Genomic DNA, 21102 nt, shown 5'->3' with positions numbered 1-21102 from the left:
ACTGCTGACATTTAACAGATATTGAGCCCTTTGAACCTACAGAGCATGACAGGAGTCAGTATGATTTCAGACTGTAGCAACACTTGGCCAGATAAAAACTCCAGAATATAGACCACAGTTACAACGCCTGGCTCTGAATACAAGCAGCTATGAAATTCTGCCTTGCTTATTTCAACAGCAACAACAACAAAAGGAAAAGAAATAATGAGAGAAAACCAACCTCTCTCACCAGTCCAAGTAACTCAGCCTCGTACGCTAAAATGTCACCCATTGCTAAGTGTTACTGCTACGCCTCATCGCTGATAGAGCTGGAAAATGGCAAAGAACGGGAGTGTCAGTGGCAGCACAGGGCTCACACAGCACAGCCCGTCAGCCATCGCATCTCCAACCAGCACGACGAGGAGACACACACAACAGACACACTCACAGAAACACAGTTTACCTGCCACGTCTCACCTGCCCCCATCCCCTCTCTCCCACATCCCACCTGCCCTCGTCCCACCTATCCACAGCCCCCCTCACCTGCCCACATCCCCCTTGCCCCCTCTGCCCCACATCTCCTGTCGCAATCCCACCTGTCCGCCATCTCCCCCATCCCAATACCCCCTGCCCCAATTCCGCCTGTCCCACATTCCCACTGTCCCAGTCTCCCCTGTCCCAATCCCAATCCCACCTGCCCCACTCCCCCTGTCCCAAACCACCCATGCCAGTCCGCCCTGTACCAAACCCCATCCCCGCTGTCCCAATCTCATTCCCACTCCCCCGTCCCAATCCCACCTGTCCCACATTCCCCCTGCCCCAATCCCGTCCCAATTCCCATCCCAATCCCAATCCCATTCCCACCTGTCCCGCATTCCCACTGTCCCAGTCTCCCCTGTCCCACTCCCCCCGTCCCAATCCCCATCCCCCGTGTCCCATTCCCCCCTCCCTCACCATCCGTGTCTCCCCGGCAACCGCGGCCTCTCTCCGCGCCGCGCCCCCTCCCGCGCACGTGACCCATCTCAGCCAATCGTAGCCCGGGAAGGAGGGCATCACGTGACGAAGGAGGATCCCGCCCCCCGCGGGCGGCGCCCCCTGGCGGGCGGCGGTGCTGCTGACGCCTTGAGGAGGTTCCCGTTCTCCCGGGTAACTCCCACAGAGTTTGGGGGCAGCTTCAGTTTTTTAAAAATTTATTCGCGTCCTTAACAAATGCGTTTGGATCCCCTTCGCACCTTGAGCAGGCCAGGAGCTTTCTAATTTGGAAATTTCGTTTGAAACCTCCCAGCTTAGGAGGCTCGTTTGAAAAAGACGCTGGGCAACCAGGGCAGAGCTTTGCTGAGACCGAGCACGGCGTGAGGAGCCTGATCCATAGCCCTGGCACAGCCGGGATGAGGGATGCCAGGACCAGCCCCGTGGGTCGTTACCTCATGGAAGCCTCACCAGAGCAAACAGGAGGATTGGCCAAGCCCCTTATCGAGGCTTTGTCCCTTCTTCAACTAACAGTGGTGTTAATGAACCTCTTGCCATTAACATCGGGTTCCTAGAAAGCATTTGCTCGACACAGTGAAGTTTTATGGCCAGCGACGTCCTGACCAGGGTTTCAGCATCACTTTGTGCAGCCTTGTTTTCCACCGTGTCCTCTGCACATCCCACACCCAGACACAGCACAGCACCATCCATCTCCCTTTATCCAGGCTCCTGAAGGCAACTGCAGAAACTGAACACAGAGATTTGCATCTGCCCCCACCACCCCACCCCAGATTCTGAGGCTTGATAACCTCACAAGTCCCAAAAGCTAATCTCACCAGCCAGCTCAGAGACCCTACTCTCCACCAAGACCATTTCCCAGCCAAACCTTAACTTGCCAACACCAGCTTGGGTGCATGCAGTTCAGGGCACAGCTTTCCTTGGCTCATGATTTAAGGACATTCTCCTCCTTATGCAATCAAAACCAATATTTAAGAGACAGGGAAAAAAAACCACCCTGGCACATTCTTCCCAGACCTAAAATTATCATCTTAAGAGGTGAAAAGTTTGGAAAGAGCAAGGTGATGGGAAGCAGAGCTATGACAGATGGTGGGTGGGCACCAGTGTTCCATTCATGACCCGTGGGAGTTACTTCACCACTGCTCCCTGGCCAGCCAGCACTGTGTTGGTGTTTTTGAATAAAATACTGAGGCAGACTGCTGCTCTTTGGGATAGGAAAGGGAGAAGGAAGGAAGGTGTTAAATATCTTATGAAAGGCAGAAGCAGCCTTGACCAGCCTCTGCCCCCTCTCAGCTCCCATGCTTTGCTTCATCAAATTACAGTTGTCCCAGCAAGGGACAGAGCAATGGTTTGAGCCAGGGTTGTGCCACATCACCCAGTTTCTACTTACTTGTGTTCCATGTGATGATGAAAAGGTGCCAGGAACAGGTGACTTCATCCATAACCTCTGTCTGTGCCAGAAGCCCCTGTAAACATCTCATTTCCCAACTCAGCTGGCTTCGAAGATGTTCTCAGCTAAAGAAATCCTGCTGGGAAAGGAGCTTTTCCAGGAAATCAGGAGAAATGTCACCAGTTTTCTTCAGGCTCCCTCCTTCTGCAGCACTTCCAGGAAGTATAGAAAAAGGCCTAGAAAGTACTGGAAGAAAAGTGAGCAAAAGCTGGCAGGAATCGCTAGGAAGCACATCAAACTGTTCAGAAAGCACCCTGGAATTCCATTCCATAATCCCTACAAAATTCTCTGCAATTCCTAGAAAGAACAAGGATATTCCTGGAAAGCACAAAGAAATTCCTAGAAATTAATGGAAAATTCTTAGAATCTGGTGTGAATTCCTAGAAAGCCCTCTGAAAATCCCACAAAAAGTCCATTGAAATTTCTGGAAAGCAGAAGGATATTTTATAGAAAGCACCTATATAGAGGGAATTCCTAGGAAGCAATAGGAAATTTCTATTCTAAGTGTTAGTTTGTGTTCTCATTGCTCCCCGGGAGTGTGACAATTAGCATTCAAATTAGCTTTGGAGTTCCTGTGGGCAGTGTTAAGTGGTCAGGATGATACATGATTGAGCTGGCAATTGGGATTTCTGGGTTCCATGGTTTATATACTGAATACCACAGTTTTATGTCTATAAACAAGCACAAAATTTATATATATTAAACTTCTAATAATACAAACAGTAGATATACTCTAGATATACACATTTCAAAAGTCTTTCTACAGCCAGAGGTTTACTCTTTCTGTTCCATACACTCTTTCAGAGATCCCACAATAACAAACCTTAACTATTAATGTCGAGTTTCACCATGCTGGAGCTTATCAGGCACTTGGCTCAGCTCCAAGGGGAAGCAGGCCTGGGTCCCTTAACCATTTATATCCCCCTCACCACCATTGGGAGTGCAGCCTTCTGGGGTCCTTCTTGCTTCTGCTGAAGGAATGGGATGGGGCTGTGAACTCCTCCTGTTTGTCACCTGTCCCTCTAAAAGAGGAAAAGGCTCTTCTTAGAGAGGTGGTCTCAAGGTTTTGGAGCAGACCAGCTGCAGCTGCCCTCCTTTGTAAAGGCAGCTTCATTCTCTTCCCTCTCTCCTGCTTTGTTTTGGTGATGATCAGACACTGCCCCTGGGGAAAGAAGGGGATTTCCACAGATTTTCTCATTTCCAGGATGAGGTACCTCCAGCTGTCTTTCTCCTTTGAGGAGCCCTGGGCAGGATGGTGGGAAGGGCTGTGTGGGATCTGGGCTTTGGTTTATCATCATGCTTTTTCTCTCCCATTCTTGCAGAATTCCCCTTCCATCGAGCAGACAAGGCTGCTGTGTACTCTGCCTTGCACAGGCTTTGCTGTGTTCCTGTGGGAATTTCTTCAGGAAGGTGCTGCCCAGGGGGAGGACACCCACCCTCTGGCCAACACCTGGGGTAAGGTCAGGAAGACACAGAGCTTGTGCCTCAAACCCGAAAAGCAGAACCTCACTGTCTTGTGTATCCAAGTAAGGACATTCGTCATTATCACCCCAGCTCCACAGTTTAGGTTTTCCTTGGGGCAGGTGTCACTGCCACCTCTGCCAGGGGCTGAGTGTTCCTGGGGCTGGGCCACTGACCCTGCCAGTTGCAGATCCTAGACTGGATCATAACCTGTTGCTTGATTTAAAAACAGAAGGCTGTTCTCTGTGCTCAAGTAGAAGATTTTGCAGGAAATTTCTTCTTGCAGTAGCCTTTCCAAGTGGTTGCATTAAAAATAAAAGCAAGCAGGCAAGAGAGGAATATTTTTCAAGCTTAAACATCCTGTTATTTTCTGTATCAAACTTCAGCTTTGAATTGCCAAAAAATATTTTGGTTTGGATTTTCAATGAATACATTGAAGGAGCTTTTAGGCAATAAATAAATAAGTTCACTTGAAATTTTAGTTGATGACGCGTTATTGTTGGTTGGGTTGGAACACAGATTGGCTCCTACTGGAGCTGGCTGGGGGTCAGAGAGGTTTGCTTGGACACTGGCTTTGCTGTGCTTAGGCAAGGCCCTTGCCCAGCAGCTCAGATGCTGATCACATACTGAATTACACAGCAGTGCTTCCCCAGGGCCCTCTGCATGGAAAACCAAGGCAATGGAATTGCAAAACCTCTGCCCTCCCCACCATCAGACTGCCATAAAGCTACTTTATCTCCCTTGGATGGGACTTCTTTGCCTGCTGCTGAGCCTCAAGTTTCACCTCTCTCAGTGCCCCAGCCCCACCTGGGCTTTCTGGCATGTCCTCACCAAACACACGAGTCATTAAGCCCCCAGCCAAGGCAAATACCAATGTGTGAGAGGGCTGGCTTGCAGTAACAGCAAGGTTATCCAGCCAAAAATGGCAGGGAGCTGGGAGAAGGGAAGAGCTAGAGATGCTCCATTAAAAAAAAATAATGTGGAGAAAATAGTCTGGAAACTGGGTGCACAGAAACAGCAGGACAGAGAGCTTCATCATCAGGAGAAACATCCCCATTCCCAACAAACCTCACTGTCCTCATCGCATCGACACAGTGTTGGTGCTGCCACCAACACAGGCCAATGGCCACCTGTCCCATGCCACTGACACAGACCAACTGCCACCTGCCCGATCATGCAGGCACAAATTGAAAAACCTCAAGGCCCACAAGAACAGCAAGCAGCAAGTTTCATCTGTGAATGAGCCCATGAACTCTGCTGTCCAGTGCAGATGCTTCCAGCTAATTATTTTCAGCATCAGGTTTCAGGCCTAAGCTAAAAATAAAAAAGATTTCAGTGTGAAGTTAAAGTAAACAGAGAATATGTCCAGCCCTGCAGGAGTTATCTCAGCTCCTCCTTTGGGAGGACATAGTGGGGAAACAAAAAGTTAATCCTTCTTAGTTCTCATTGACACGGAATGGAGAAAAACAATTAAATGGGAAAGCCAGCCTAAAGCTGAGAACAAAGACATGGCACCAATATTTCAGGTCTTTTTCCTCCACTCTGAAGGGGAAAAATGTGCTCCACATTTCATCCCTTGCAGGTTATCTTGGGAGGAACAATGTCTCCATAATTTCTGCTGACAATTAACCTCACCCGTGTAGCTATTCTTCCCTGGGTCACCAGAGCCACTATTTATACCCTTGGCCAGGGATGCTGTTGCCACCAAACAACTGCCCTTCCCCTTGGCCAGGCCTGCACCAAGGCAGTGAGCCCCAGGGTGCCCCCCAAGCACCCTGCCCTGCTCACCAGGACCTGCTTCACTTGGACCCTTAAAGTACAGACCCTCCACTGTCCATTTTCTGCTCATGCTTTGCAAACACAAAGAAAAACCCCAGACACACATGTTGCTTAACCATACACTTGTACATAGTATCACACAGCAGGGCCCACCAGACCAAGTGCACAGGGTTGGGATGTCTGGAGTTATGGTCTGTAGGACCTTTGATTAGCTGATCTCCAAAGGGCTTGGGCAGAAAGAGAATCTGCCTTGAGTCACCTCTCTGCAGTACATGGGTAACGCTGATTTCCCCCATTGCTGGCAGAGACACCAATGACTCACCTGAGTACCTGCACAGTATTTTTTCTGAGCAAAACCCAGAGTTTTACCTGTGTAGCCAATGCCAGGAATGGAGTACAGACCTCAAAACAAAACTCCAGACCTGGGCTGCTGCCAGCTGGAACATTTGCCCACACAGAACAGGATTTCAGAGGCCAAGTCAAGCCAGTCCCAGCAGCTGGAGCAACGTCTCCTCCAAAAGCACAGAGCGTGGGCCAGCCTAATCCCACCAGCTGGAGAAGCGCACTGAACCAGGTCTGCAAAACCAGTTATCTTCACTGAGGGAGCAAGAGCAAAGACTCTTACTTCCATGTGAAACCATCCTGGGGAAAGATTGGCACCCTTGGGTGCCCACTGGTCCCATCAGAGGTTGCAAGCAAATACCACAAGCCTTGCACAGTCCTGCAACATCTGCACTCCTCAAATCCCCCATCCTGTCACTCCTTTAGGGTCAAGGGGGGGCCCGGAGCTGGGCTGAAAACCCAACTCCTCATCAACACTGAGGGCAGCAAGCAAGGGAAGAGCTTGGGGCGGGTTGGCACATGGCAGGGGTGAGGGTGGAGGAGGCTCCAGCCGCCAGGATGCAGGGAGATAAACGGCCAATGTCATCAGCATTATCAGTGGCGCCCAAATTTCGTGCTGAATGGTGAGGAGGAAGAGCTTTGCATGGCCCTGGAAGGGAGGGGAGAGATAGGGAGGGCAGCACTGCTGTCATGGGGAGAGGTGAGAGGACAAGACCTACTGAGTGCCTGCCAGGGTTGAGTAACAATGTCAGGGGGTGGCTGGCTGCCTCCTTGAAGACCCCTTGCCTTGGGAGCTTTGCTTCCAATATCTCCACCCCCACTTTGGTGCCCAGCATGGTGCCAAGTAGGGGGCTTGCACCCAAGTTAACAAGTGGAAAGGAGAGGCTAAGGATATCCAGGACCTCCTGGAGGGACTCTGGGATCTGTCAGAAGCAGCGTGCTTTAGAACTGATTTATTTCTCACCAGGGTTAAGGGGGGTGAAGCCCATTAGTCAGGAGGGACAGAAGCATGCTTCCTGTCAGCCCAGCCTCTCCCTCTGGCAAACCCACGAGCATCAGGGCCCAATTAGCCCCTGGCAAACAACCAGGGTGGGTCCCTCAGCAGCATCCCCAGACAGGCCCAGGAGAGCAGCACTTCCTCAGAAATCAGTCCTAATGAGTCACAAATGAAGGTATTTAAAGCACTGAGTACTTTCTCCAAGGAAACTGGTCAGAGCCTTAGCATGGGGCAGGATCCCACAGCTTTCCAGAGCCTTCTCAGAGGTTTTTGAGCACCTTTCCAGAAGATTTCTGGAAGTTTCCTGACCATTCCCTTGATGTTTTTTTCTAATAATTCTAGAAGTTTCCTGCTGTATCTCCAGAACATTTCCAGACTTTGCCTACAGGTTTATTTGAACTCTCCTGGGGCTATATTGCCTCTTCACATGTTTTTTTTTACAATGGCACAGGTTGGCCATTTCCAAATTTCCCAAGTGACACCCTGGCAATTGAGCAAAGCTCAGCACCTCATTCAGGTGCCACATGACACCTCAAGTAGTCACACAGCAGCATCCTCAGCAGCCTGATTAGTAAACTGAAGAACTATGTAGAGATTAGGGAAAAAAAATCACATGTATGAGATCATTCTGCAGTCAAGACATGTTGTTTCATAGCACAAGCTCTCAAAAGCGCCCCATAGGAGGGTCTCTTGTCCTTGAGCTTTCTGCAGTCTCTTAAGCAGTGCCCCTGAGCAAAACCAGCCTGAGCTAGACACGTTTCACTAAGGCACAGGACCACCATTTCCTTAGCTGTGGTGTGGGTGGAAGAAGTTTATCTTTTATGTACTTACAGGGAGCATAAGCACACATAGGTGAGGGGCTGCTCACTGTGGGGGAAGGTGGGAAGGACCTGGGTGCTCTGCGGTGGAGCAGCCTCCAATTGCAGAGCTCAGCTGGGGAAATGCCCAAAGGGAAACCACATCTACTGATACCAAATGCACAAGCAACCAAGGAACTGTTCATCACATGTACAGCCTTCTCACCAGAGAGGTGCAAACTGGCCAAAACCCTGGAAGCTGCTTACTGTGCATCCTCCAATCAAGAGAGGAGCCACTTCTCAGCCATCAGCCCTCTGGCAAAGGGTCAGCTTGCACTTGCTAGAGAACAGTCCTCATGGTCCAGAGGGAGCAGTGTCTTCCCTCGAGCACCATCCCACCCAGCTGCCCCTTTCCACTCCCTTGCTCACAGCAACTCAGATTTGTGGTATGGCCGTCACCTCTCCTCCTCCACACTTCTAAACCACTGGCTTCCCTCTTTAACCAGCCATCAGCTCTGTCAATGTTCCTCCAGCTTTTCTCCCCCATCCCCTCAACTCCTGTTCAGTACATTCTTCCAAACAGGAAAACACAGACCATCTGTGGGGGAAAGCCAAAACAGTGGATGCTTTCCTATGAGTGTTCTAAGTGCTAAACCAGACAGTCCCCACGTGCCTTTACACAGCGGAGAAAAAACACGTCGAGTGCCAGAGGTGTGGAAGTGAGGATAGGCCAATTCCCAGTTCTCTTCTGGAGTCCACAGCCTGCAACACATGGCCTTTCTTCCACTGTCACCAAAATCTCCTCTAAAAATCTGTCTGTGCTTAACTGCACCACGTGGCCCCAGAGCAGCAGCTCAGCAATCAGTTTGGGGCTATCTGAGGTTTTTACATTTGCTTGTGCCAAGGGAGCTCTGGGGACACATCGGGTGCCAGTGGCAGGAGGGATTTTACAGGCACAAGAGAATCATTTAGCACAAGAATCAAGAGTCCTCCATGGTGCCCCAGGCAGTATGTGGCTCAGTGGGAACTGCTCTGCACTTACAGATTTCCACACACACACTGACAATCTGTAGCAAGTGCCAGGAATATATTGGTTACTCTGAAACATCTTACAGTATGAAAAGCTTGGGAAAAAGTCCTGTGAAAAGCAGAAGACTGTTCACAGCTTAGCCAAGGCACCAGTACAGGACTTTAGGTCTTTCTGAGCTGGCTATTCCCAGCATTTCTACTTGGACTCTAAAAATCTCCCAGCAGTATCTGGCCAATCTGGCAGGTTGCTGAATGACTGGAGTTTTTTCTCCTCCCAGTGTCCTTCCCTCTCCACAGTATTTTATGACACAGGGCATTACTAACAAATTACCTGAAAAGCACCACACTGGTGCAGAAGCACCACACATCAGCAGAACATGCTGCAGTGTCCATTCAAAGTAAGGGATTACAACACCAGAAGAGTTGGATGATGTACATTTGTCCAGCTTCTGTTTCTTGCACCAAAACAGCAGGTCTTGCTTTGAAAGACCGTGGAATTGGAGCAGCAATTCTCTCTTTGTTTCCAGTTTTACTGACAGTAACACTGTCTGTAGTCATTTCAGGTTCATTCTTGGCTCTGCTCCATAACAGATCTGGATTACTCTGAGAACTACAAGCTATGACCACCCCCTTACAGAGACATTTCAACTAGAGGGACTTCTGGCTGCAGCCTAGGACTCAAAATTGGCTTTCAGTCCCATACCTCTGCTCTGTTTCTTAGGTTTGCAGAGAACCAAGGCAGACTATCCTATTGCTATAGTAACATTCACCAAAATAAACCATCTGCTGGAAAAGCTCCCAGGCCCTATATGCAAGATTTGTCTTCCATTATTACCAATGCACATGAGATTGTGGTATGTTCATGTGGAGCAAAATACTCCCCACACACATACAATAAAAATCTCATTCCAGGAGGAATGGGGAGTGGGGAGGAGAACAATGAAGCTTTGTCCAGTGTCTGGCTGAGAGCAGATGAGGGCTGCAATCTCTGGTGTGGTGTTCTCACACCCTTTGAAGTGTTACAGCCCAACAGGTGAAGGGCCAGTTGGACAGTGAACAGTGGAGCACCATTCCTTCCTTCTGACTGCTCCTTGTTCCATATCCCTGACTAAAATTCCCCCTTGGCTAATGATGCACATCAGTGTGACAACTTATGTCTGGCTTCACCCCATCTAGTGTAACCACCTGCCTGCTCATACCAGCTATTTCGCCCATATTTGGTGAAAGCAGGGAGAGCACACACACAAAAAGGGGATTCTGTGAAACAAGGAGAAACATGCCCCAGTTTCCCCATCATTAACACCCAGAGCCTTCTGTCAGCCCTACACTGTCACATGAATACCAGGGATGAGCAAGGGGGAAGACCAGCATCATGGAGGTATTATGGAAACAGACCTCCTCTGTGCAGCTGCTGGCAAGTGGAGACCTGACCTCTCTGTAGCACCACTGCTGTGGCTGGGCCAGGCAGACCTGGTAACCTTGCTCAGCCTAAACAAGAGCTACAGAAAGCAGGCTGTGCACAGATCCTGACGACTCTACAGCAGAGCAGTCAGTCAAGCTTTGATGGGGCAAGATGCACAACTTGAGTCTAGTTTTTAACCTTTGGGGTGAGCGAAAAAGGGTTGTTAGGCTTCCTTTTTTTGTCTCCTTTTTTTTTTTTCAAGTAGCAAGTTTTCTGTCAAGAGTTTTTAATATATTTATTTGAAAACAAGGTTTTGTGAAAGAGTACACTAAATAGCATATATCTGTTCTTCAGCCATAAAACACGGACTATCAGCTTTAGCTCAGCACAGATTGGGGCTGCATGCACTGAACAGCAGATCTCGATAGGAAGGTCTTCATGTCTGTCTTTCTGATATCAAGCATAGTGTCTTCTTTAGAGGACATGACCCTGGAGGAGGGAGAGAGAGAAACCAGAAAATTAAATGCATTTAACTAAGGCTTCTTGTGGTTGGCTCCACACAGTCATCCAAGCCTGTCACTGATGTGACATTTATAGTTTTTAGCAAGCAGTTTGTTTTCCTGCCCTTCCACCAATTCAAGTGGATAATCTTTGCTCGTGGGAGCCCTTGGACATGCCAGCCCATATTTGGAAATAAAGCCTCTCAGTGAGAAACTTGTACATCAGTTCAGGCACTTTAACCAAGGAACCTGAGAACTCATTGCCTGGAGCAGATCTATCAGTATCATTCTGTTGAGCTCAGACAGCACCACGGAGCCCATGACTGGAGTGTCTTCAAATTCTGCTAAGAACTGCTGGGAAGACAAGACAACCCCAGAAAGCAGAGCAGTAGTTCTCTTTTGACCAATCCTGCGGTCAAGTAGATGACAGTTTTCTTACATAAACTACTTGCTTCTCTAGGGCCATCCTTCAGGAGCTGACTAGTCCCAACTCAGCTGTTGCCTGTGACCCCATGAGCTGCTCTAATTCTGCCCAGCCAGACTCCACTCAAGAGTAGCCCAGCCTGCCAGATTAGAGACCATATCCAGTACAACTGGGTCAGGCCTGACCCAGAGGAGGGGACTTGTGGACTTCTTTTTAATTGCTGCCAAACTCTTGGAATTGGGACAGAGAATGTTTCTGAATCTGACACAGAAGCCGTCAAAGAGCTAAAACAAGAGTGCTGGGTGCTGATAACTGCTTCAGTTGATCCAAAGAGGCTTTTCCTTCCTTGGGATTAATAAAGGTGACTGCACACTACACTGTACCTCATGTCTTAATCATCAATGTACTCAAAGGGCTCTGGTGGTTCAGGTTCCTGCTCCTCTTCCTCGATCTTCGGACCATGAGCTGCCACAGGTTCAACCAGCTCCTCCATATCCTCACTGGTGTCCTTCAGAATTATGATACCTCCAATGGAAAGCTGCAAGACAAGTGCAATGAGCATTTAGAGCTGCTTGTTTCTGCCTCATGGTGGAGTGTTTCTGGCCACAGAGTCTATCCTAGGCCATATGAGATGCCTCAGCAGGAATGAGTTTCAGAGAGCAAAGCATCTGACACTCACCTGGATCTCTGCCTGATAAGGAGATGGAACAGAGAGAGTCTATCCAGGCTACCTTCCACCATCTAGGTCTTGGTTTGATAGAAAGTGGCACCTGGATTCACACCTTTACCCCAGTCCCAGTCTGGAGCTTTCCACATGAAAACTAACTGAACTGCAATTGCTTTAAAAGGCTCCTCTTTTCAGGTAAACAAATCTTAATGAAGCCTCTCTGTGTGGCTGCCTCCCAGGAGGCTCTGTGAAACAGAGACTAATCTGATCACCAGCTTCCACCAAATGAATCCTATTAGCAGAACCTCGCAAAACCAAAGGGTAATTAATTACAAAGATCACAACCAAACACCTTGGCAGGCTGAAGCAAATCCACGTGCCTCCAGGACTGGAACACAAGGTGCGAAAAGGCAGTGCTGTGTCACGCCTGGCTGGGATCAGGGCTTTGGCCACACAAGCCATAAACAGCATTTCAAAGAGGTCTTTTACTCTGGCATTCCCCAAAGCAGAGCAAAGGTCCAGAACAGCTCCATTCCAAGAGCCTCTTTGGTTACACACCCTAATCCCAGCAAAAACTGCACTGTTCTGTTCTCTTCAAAACCTGTTTATGGGACTTTAACTGCACTCCCCCACCGAGGACTCTGCTTCTTTTGAAACTGAAGCAAACAACTGTGTACGTCCACATTTCAGTGAGTGGACACTTACTGGAATGCAGAGCAGATCCTTCCAATCCAAACAGCAATTGGGTCACCTCCACATTTTAAAGGGTAGAGACTAAAAAACCCCTCCACAGCTTTCCTAAAGGAGACATTTCGGAAGGGGATGGTGCACAGAGAATTCCAATGTGCTGATGGAATTCCAGGAAATCAATTTATTAAAAATATCACTGTTTCCTGGGAAAAAATATTACTTCTTCGGAACACCATTTCCCCATGCATAATCCTGCAAAAGGGCTAAGTCAAGGGTGGGTGTTATTTCTTGAACAAAAATAAAGGGCAGAAGAATTTGACTGAGGAGATTTAGAGTTCATGAGCGAGCTTATCAGCTTTGCAATGTATCTGAGCATCTCACAGAAAAGTTAGTTACCCCTTGGGCTTAGTGCTAAAAGACCTTTTTCATTCTCCATCTGACAATCACATGCTCTCTCTTCTCTATGTTAACATGAGCTGAAGGCACTTCTCTAAGGCCAGATGTAACTGAATAGGAAATCTGTTCAATGAAAACAACCCTCCATTTAGGTATAAATCACACTGCAGGATAATAAAGCTCCAGCACAAGTCCTAATATATTTCACTGCTTTGATAATGAACCTGTACAACTTCTCAATCTAATTGTAAAGATCACGGCTCAGTCTTTATGTTCCCAGCAATGTCATTAATACACAGAGTTTCCATGTTGACTGGTTTCCACGTTGCAGCATTTGACAAGACGAAAGAAAAATAAAGCAGCACTAGCATGGTGAAAAGGTTTGCAGCTGCTCTGACCTTCCCTCAGCTAGAACTGCACGTGATCATTTGGAGAGAGGGACATTAAAAAGCAAATGGCAACAGCAAAGCTGCAAATCTCTGCAACACATTCCAGTGCTAACCAGCTGTGAGTGGTGTTCTCCTGTACACTGAGAACCTCTGGGTCCTTATGCACAAGTCCAGCACTGGGAATGCTCTGTCAAACACACGGACTGGGAAGGTGACACTTACTGGTTTGAAAGGCTGATACCGGCAGCTCTCTGTCATAGTGAGAACTTTGAGCTGAGCAGGCATGACTCTGGCTGGGTTGTCCAAAAGCTGGAAGTTAGGTTCAGGCTCTTTTTTCTTTTCTTTTTCATCCTTCTTTTCAGTCTCATCCTGGGGAAGGGGAGGAGAACATCAGCATGATTTTGGCAGTAACCTCTAACCCTTTCATATCTCAGGAGGGTAAGGAACAACCAGGCAGCTATTCCAGAGTGTGGTGAGAAACCATTCTTCTGCTGAGTAACATACTAACACTTATTATACGCTAGCACAGGCAATGCTAGAGTGGGTCTAAGTGCTCTCAACAAGGCAATGCTTCACTCCCAGCTGCAGACAAAAGCAAGGTCAGCGAGAGGTTGGCAGAGGAACTGTTTACCACTGCCTTCCTTTTCTCAGACTTTTTCTGTACACTCACTCACCACTTTCTGTCATAACTGAAGAGTCCTTCATATCATTACTGGGCACATAAAAATTGCCAAAGCTACCCTTGTATTTTCCCAGCTATAGAGCTGTCACTCTCATTTCATAGCAGCTCACCCAAAATGACTTGACCTCAGTGACTCCCTAGGGAACTGCAGTGCAGCCCTCCTTTACCAATGACTCAGCAGCTAGAGGCAAAAGCTCAGAAGGAAAAAAACCAGCATCCTTTACATACTTAAGAACATGGGTCATGTTTTCCCTCTTGCTCAGGAACATCTGTGTTGCAAACAAAAAAGACCACAGAAAAGATGGGAACAACCAATAGGGAATGATCAGAAACATCACTGAATGCATGGCATGCCCTATAACAGCAGACAGGACTTTCTTGGGCACGGTGGCTGCTCGTTGCTGTGCAGATCCCCTGGAAGCTATGGATTACTAGTCATATAACAGGTATAAGAGAAAAACAGGAAAGCAATGATACCTCTAAAACATTAGGACAATGGCAAAACATTCAAACACAGCAGGTGGCAGCAAGCTCCCTTTTTACTATCCTTATTTTTCCACTTGATTCAGCCAAGAAAGTTTTTCACACATCTGGACACGTACACAGACACAATATGTGAATCCCTTCTAATATATTACTTCCTCTCCACACCTGCACTTAACTGTAGGTTGTAGAAATTTTAGAAGAAACATATATTTGTGCAGCACGTTTTACTTAGTACATAGAATTCTAAGAATAATTCAAAGAAAAGATAATGTTTGGTGACAAGGAAACTTGATAAAGGAGCAAAAAACCCAGAGATTCTACCTTGCACGCATGAGATGATTAATTTCCTGGGCCAACTGAATAGGGTTTGGTGCCTACAACATGGTCACATTTATGTAGGTCTAGGAAGGTTATTTTACACATACACCTTTGTTCTTATGCCACATGATTGAGTTTTCTTAAGCTAAAGAGGCCAAAAATTCTATGACCATGCTGCTTTTCTCACGCAAACGTTAAAGTGGAATCAGAAAGATTTGTACTGAGCTTGTCAGCTTTAGTAAAGGTTTCCCACAGCATTCTCCATGAAAAACTGTCTGCTCATGGCTTGGCCAGGTGCAATGTTCACTGGGGAGAAAACTGGCTGCATGGCTGGGCCCAGAGAGTGCTGGGGAAGGGAGCTACATCCAGTTGTCAGCTGGTCACACTGGTGTTCCCCAGGGCTCAGTACTGGGGCCAGTCCTGTTTAATATCTTTATCAATTATCTGGATGAGGGGATCAAGCGCATCCCCAACAAGTTTGCAGGTGACACCAAGTTAAGTGGGCGTGTCCATGTGCTGGAGGGTAGAAAGGCTCTGCAGAAGGATCTGGACAAGAGGAAATGGCCTCAAGTTGTGCCAGGGGAGGACTGGATTGGATATTGGAAAAAACTTCTTCACCAAAAAGGTTGTCAAGCACTTGAACAGGCTGCCTGGTGGAGTGGTAAAGTCACCGTCCCTGGAGGTATTTAAAAGATGCAGATGTGGCACTTGGGGACATGGTTTAGTGGTGAGCTTGGCATTGCTGGGGTAACAGACTCGATGATCTTAGAGGTCTTTCCAACCTAAACAAATCTATGAGTCTATAATGCATTTTCAGCTTATAGTTGTTCCTGGAATATTTGCATCTGTTACCAGAACACAAAAGAAAGGGTCTTTTGTCAGTACAGCAAGAATTTTAGCTGCCACATGTTTTCCAAACTACAGCAACCACCACACATTAATTTGTCCATTATTCGGCTTGCCCAGGATGACACATTACTCGCAGACGAGAATGACAAGTTCCAGTGTCAGGTCTATGAGCTGAAAGAACTCATCAGAGGACTAAAGGAATCACCATAACTACTGAGCAACATATGGATCCTATACTCAAACCTCATCTGGTTCTGAGCTGTGTGTGGATAAATGTTTGGCATTTTGATAGATGGGCAAAGCACATAAGAGAGTGCTGCCAAAAAGCTGAACATTTCAGAATAATAGGTTAAGCATGTAGAAACCCAGAAAGCTTAAACTCTTCAGTGTTCTCAACTGAATTAGACACCAACAAGCAACTGTTGCAACACTGACCTCTTTCTAAAAGGTCAGAGCTACCAAGGGCATGAAATTACTAAGACTATTCTACATTAATAAGAAAAGTACACAGATAAGAGATAAAATTCCCCTGGGTCTAGAAACAGTAGGGAATGAAATAATACTCATAAGGTTCATGCCGTTAAAGGCACATAAATTTGTCAAAACAAGCTTCTGCCTTTAAGGAAGTCAGTTACTTAATACTGAGGAAGATTTATTTCTCAGAAATAATGGATTCACAAACAATAGCACCTCTTGCTTTTAACAGTGCACACACACACACATACACAGAGTAAAGGTGCTGACCAGTGTCTGCAGAACACTGCAGTGTGTGTCAGTGCTTTGCTCAGAACTAGCACAGGTGATGGGGTGCCAGTGATGAGGGTGTCAGCTTTCATGACACACCTTCCACGTTTACAGGGGGGGGAAGAAGACATTTAAGTTTCAATGTTTCCACCCACCACTTCCATCTTTTCCTCTTCCTTCTTCTCTTTCTCCTTTTCCTTTTCCTTCTTCTTGGCTTTTGCAGTGATGGACAGCACAGCAGTGGAAACCTGGATATGGCAACAGAGGAGGCATTCAGTGTGACCACAGCACTGTACACTGAGCTTCAGCTCCCCAGGCTGGGGAACAAATGGCAGTAGCTTTCTGAGAGGGACAAGGAGCAACAGTGTTTGTCATGTTGCTAGCGAGGCTAAATGTGGGCTCTTGGCACATGTTACCTTTTGACCAGGGAAGAGCCAAAAGAGAAAGGCAAGAAAGCAGCTGTGACCAGTGAGCTTTGCCTTTCAACAGACTTAGTTTCTGGGTTCTTTGGTGGCTTGGAAATCTGTCCTGCCCAGCATTCAATTCTGCTAAAATGTTTTACAGTTTTCACACCATGTCATTCATCAGCATGACATGCCTGAGGTCTCCATTGCTGCCATTGCTCCCTAAGGGCTGCTCTGCCTGCTGCCGTGGTTTGTTCAACAGCTTTTACCATCCTGCGCCAGCAGACAAATTGGTTCCACTATTGTCCCGCTTGTCATCCCACAGGTTTCATCTCTTCCTCGATATTCTCAGTTCCACACTTAACCTTTTTGCAGTCCATGGACCTGACAGCTATTATTCTAGCACATGGGCCCACCACCCCTTTGATATCAGACTATTTGAGAAGTGTCCCACCCCATATTCTCAACAGCTGTACTGCAGCAGCACTTTGGAGCCCAAGTCACAGACAAGGGCCCTGCTGTGCCAGATGCTGCACAACACTGACACACACATACAAGTCAGTAGGGCACGGAAAGCAGTTTTTTTAATCAATGCTTCTGGCTTGACCACTTCAGAAAAGGGAGGGTCCAGCAAATCAGTAGCACAGCATTTGTATGCCACAATCAGCAACAGTCCCAGGCACAGCAGGAAAAATTACCTAGAATTCTCTTTCAGAGACTACAGCGCCTGCCAATTTTTCCTCTGCTCTTTAGATTCCCTGTTAGTACCACCAAAGTCAATGTTTATACTAGGAGGGAGAAGGGGTTAGTCTTTGCAACACAGAAAGCCAGCAGCCCAAATACCTTTTCTTTCTCCTTTTCCTTTGGTACCTCAAGAGGTGGGGGGTAGGCAAATGTGGACGGCTTACAGTTGGACTTGTACTGGACTTTTGGCATCTAAGACAAAGAGTTTAAAAACATGTTAGAAGCGAGGAAGACAGGGAAAAAAAATCCACAGCAGAATAATTACTTTAGCTTCATCTTCCTTCCAGCAGAGACAAACACAGATTCTCTAAAGAATACAAGCTTCCCCTTTTCCCCCTCCGGAAGCTGAGAAACTGTTATCAGTGGCAACAGTTCAACTAGAACAATGTTATTTAATTATTCTATAATTCGACTCTGGCAAGCTCTCCTAGCCCTCTCCATACCCTCCACACTATTCACACCATGCTTTGTTTTCATTGTTTCGAAGGTTTTGTGGTTTTGATGTTGTTGCTGGGTCTGTGTGTATTAACACAAAATTGGTTTAAGATTTAAGTGAAGATCTGCTCTGTCAGTGCACGCAAGGGCAAACCAAGCACTGCCTGACATTCCCCTCCTGCCAAAGCACATTTAGGGGTGAGCTACCAGTGTCACATATTTTCTTACTCTTGGCTACTGAAGCAGGGGCAGAAAGCATCTTTTGACAGCCAATCCAAATTCTTAAACTGATTTAATTTTTGCAGTATCTCAACTCTCGTCTCTCATGACATATCATGGAGCAACAATAGAACCAGGACTGCTCTGAGGATGCAAGGTGGGTGTGGTGCAGCCTATAACATACAGCCAGCTCGTAGCTAGCTTTGGTGTGCTGCCTGGGAACTAAGGGATGAGGAGAAGGAGTCAAAATGGCAGTACAGCCAAGCAGGCAAAAAGGTGCTGAGCCAATCACCACTGGGAAGGCACAGAGACAAACAGCAATGCAACCCCTGTAAAGTTTTCAGGGCAGAGGAGAAAAAAATAATTAATGCAAACCTCTGTCTTCAAACAGAGTGAGAATTCTGTGCTGTGTGTCCATGGACTTGATGCTCAGTCCGAGACAGGTGAAGAAAAGCAACTTAGAGCCCTAAGGCTTTGGTCCAGGGGCTGCAATCCAGCCAGCTGGCTGAGGCCAAGAGGGACTCTGGGAGCAGCCAGCCCTATGCATGCTCTGGGCATCCCAGAATAAGGCTGTGGCAATGATGGGAGGGATCTGTACACCCCTGCAGTGCCACATCCAGAAGCTTTTTGTGGAAGTTATGACCTCAGTTCTCCAGCACAGGAGACCCAGCATGGTACACAGCTTACAGGGGCCATACCACAGCTGATCAGCTGGAAGAACAAATGCATAAGTAAAGCGCAGTACTGACTGCTCAGTTTAATGTTTACTCCCCAAGGAATCCAAACAAATCCTCTTTTCCCACTGCTAGCTTTCCTAGGGGAGAACATCACATCATATATTTGGGAGGCCAGGGGGGCAACACACTTTTTTTAAAAATAACCCTGACCTTCAGGAGTTATAATGGGGCGGTCTCTCCCCACATGTACTCAATAAAGTTCCTTTCTTTTTAAGTTATTTTGAAGTAAAGTGTTCCAAGTCTGCTTTCCACATTTTTCTTGTCCCTATTTCCACCACCAGCTCCGCAATTTAAGCCTGCTTTTCAGATTTCTTCCAGTTAGAACCTTTTCAGGCAAAGAAAACCAATAAATCCATGCACAAGCCTTGCAGACCATTCAAGCCTTCCAAGTAGCTATCACTGCTCGTTACGTACCTTAAGATCCTTGTTAAGGCCAATGACACATGTCGGGGTGAAAGCCAGTGACAAGAAGTGCGACAGGGGAAACCAGAACCAAAACTGGGTGAAGACCAGAACCCCCACCACAGAAGGCATGTGAGTATGTCCTGTCCTCGACTGCAGTGAAATAGTTACATTATGGCCCCCTGTAAGGAATCATAAATGGAGGAAGTTAATGAATGCACTCCTGGGTACTCCACAGAGACACCTGAGCAATGCATCTCAAGCAGCTGCTGTGAAGGGGCTGCACAGCATAATCCAGGCCACAACACTGCCAGTTTTCTCCCCTGGAACACACCTCCCTCCCTTACTGCGAGCTCAGCTTACTCAGTAAAACAGATGTGCAGTGTAAGGACCAAACTGCTCTACAGTACCCAAATACCATCAGTGAATATAGCCCTTCCACACTCATTTTGCCAGGATACAGGTTAAACAGAAGTACAATGCAGAAGGCAAAGAGAGGGGGAGAAAAAGGCAAACCTTTGCCATATGTAGTTCTAAAACACAGCATGCAGATGATCCCCAAGGCAATGCTCACAAGGAGGACACTGCATATAAAGCAGTGCACATAGAAACTTTTCTTTCTGTGGCTGCTTCTTTGAACTATCAGTTATTCAGAAGAAATATGCCTAGGTTTTTATCCTACACCATCTCAGTAGAAAAAAATGTAAACAGCAGCAACTTCAGAAGTTGCTTCTAGAGGTTATCAATCTAAGCTGCACAGAGACAAGCTCCTGCAGTCTTTGCAGCAAAATTACATCTCTGCCAGACAACCAAGTCTTAGATTTGTACTTGCAAATCAGAGACCAAAACAACTCCATATGTTGATGTAGTGCAGAAACATCCAGCTAGAAACCAAATTGAAAGATTGGGCTTGCAGACAGAGTGAGAAAGTGTTAATCTGATCTTCTGTCCTCTGATGAATACAGGGAATTGAGTTGAAGAGGGCACCAGGCAAGTCCATTACCGCTGACAAGACCAGGTGCAGGGAGGTTAACTTTGTTAAAATACAAACACCCACTCATCGCAAACTCAGGGCACTTTGTAGCTGAAAATCCCAAACTGTAGTAGCATTCTCCTGTCTCACACAAACAGCCACCTCAGTAGGGCCAGGCAGCAATGGAACTGCCTGAGTTTTAAAGAAAAACAAAATTATTTTTTTGCTGCCAAAACTAATGAAAGCCCTGACTGAAGCAGTAATCTCATCTTGAGTATCTGTCAGTGTTAGTCCCAGGAGAAGCACTGGAAGATGGAGGATTTTGATGCCCTACTGTAGGATGCTCTGCATACATCCTATCTCCTTGCTCAGCAATAGATCTCCTGCTGTTTGACACAAGAGCTTCCTGTTGCCTCTTTGGAGAAAGACAATTACATGGTCTTTTACTACTGCTGGGTCTGCTCTGCTTCGTATTATTTTCTCTGACACCAATCTCTTGTCCTTTCACCTGAATTTGCCACAGAACCATGGAAGGACTGCCCGAGGTCTTGTGCTACCCTTAAACATATCAAGCACTGCACGCTCGAATTTCTGGTCTTCTCCGCCATCTTCACATTGAACTTTTCTTTACTGCATCACTGTACACAGGCCAGGCCCTGAATACCTGCAGATATTCTGGATCAAGCAGCCCAGAGAACGTTGCACAAGAAGCTTAACTGGACTTTATCAAACTTTTGCACTTTAATCTTCAGAATTCTAACCTTTATCCAATCTCTGGAATTTCCTGAATGAGTAACAGATTTCATATTCAAAAGATGCT

General features: G+C 47.0%; 2 protein-coding genes across 4 annotated transcripts in view; both read right to left on the bottom strand.

Moving 5' to 3' along the window:
- The window catches only part of ARMC9 (armadillo repeat containing 9), a 64428-nt gene extending 63426 nt beyond the window's left edge, over positions 1 to 1002 (bottom strand). For all 3 annotated transcript variants that reach the window (XM_027647328.1, XM_027647329.1, XM_027647330.1), the window contains exons 1-2: positions 934 to 1002; positions 221 to 308 (exon numbers count right to left, since the gene is read on the bottom strand). In XM_027647328.1, coding sequence (XP_027503129.1) covers positions 221 to 271 — 51 coding nt within the window. In that variant the 5' untranslated portion in view covers positions 272 to 308; positions 934 to 1002. The remainder of the gene's footprint in view (positions 1 to 220; positions 309 to 933) is intronic.
- A 9490-nt stretch (positions 1003 to 10492) lies between these two features.
- PSMD1 (proteasome 26S subunit, non-ATPase 1) overlaps positions 10493 to 21102 on the bottom strand; it is a 71201-nt gene continuing 60591 nt past the window's right edge. Inside the window, exons 20-25 of the mRNA XM_027647257.1 lie at positions 19322 to 19491; positions 17616 to 17708; positions 16524 to 16616; positions 13512 to 13658; positions 11531 to 11685; positions 10493 to 10712 (exon numbers count right to left, since the gene is read on the bottom strand). Coding sequence (XP_027503058.1) covers positions 11539 to 11685; positions 13512 to 13658; positions 16524 to 16616; positions 17616 to 17708; positions 19322 to 19491 — 650 coding nt within the window. The 3' untranslated portion in view covers positions 10493 to 10712; positions 11531 to 11538. The remainder of the gene's footprint in view (positions 10713 to 11530; positions 11686 to 13511; positions 13659 to 16523; positions 16617 to 17615; positions 17709 to 19321; positions 19492 to 21102) is intronic.

Source organism: Corapipo altera, unplaced genomic scaffold, assembly GCF_003945725.1.
Source record: "Corapipo altera isolate COAL_440 unplaced genomic scaffold, ASM394572v1 113, whole genome shotgun sequence".
Taxonomy (NCBI): domain Eukaryota; kingdom Metazoa; phylum Chordata; class Aves; order Passeriformes; family Pipridae; genus Corapipo; species Corapipo altera.
Note: the sequence above shows the minus strand (reverse complement) of the source record. Positions and strands in the feature narration are given on the sequence as shown.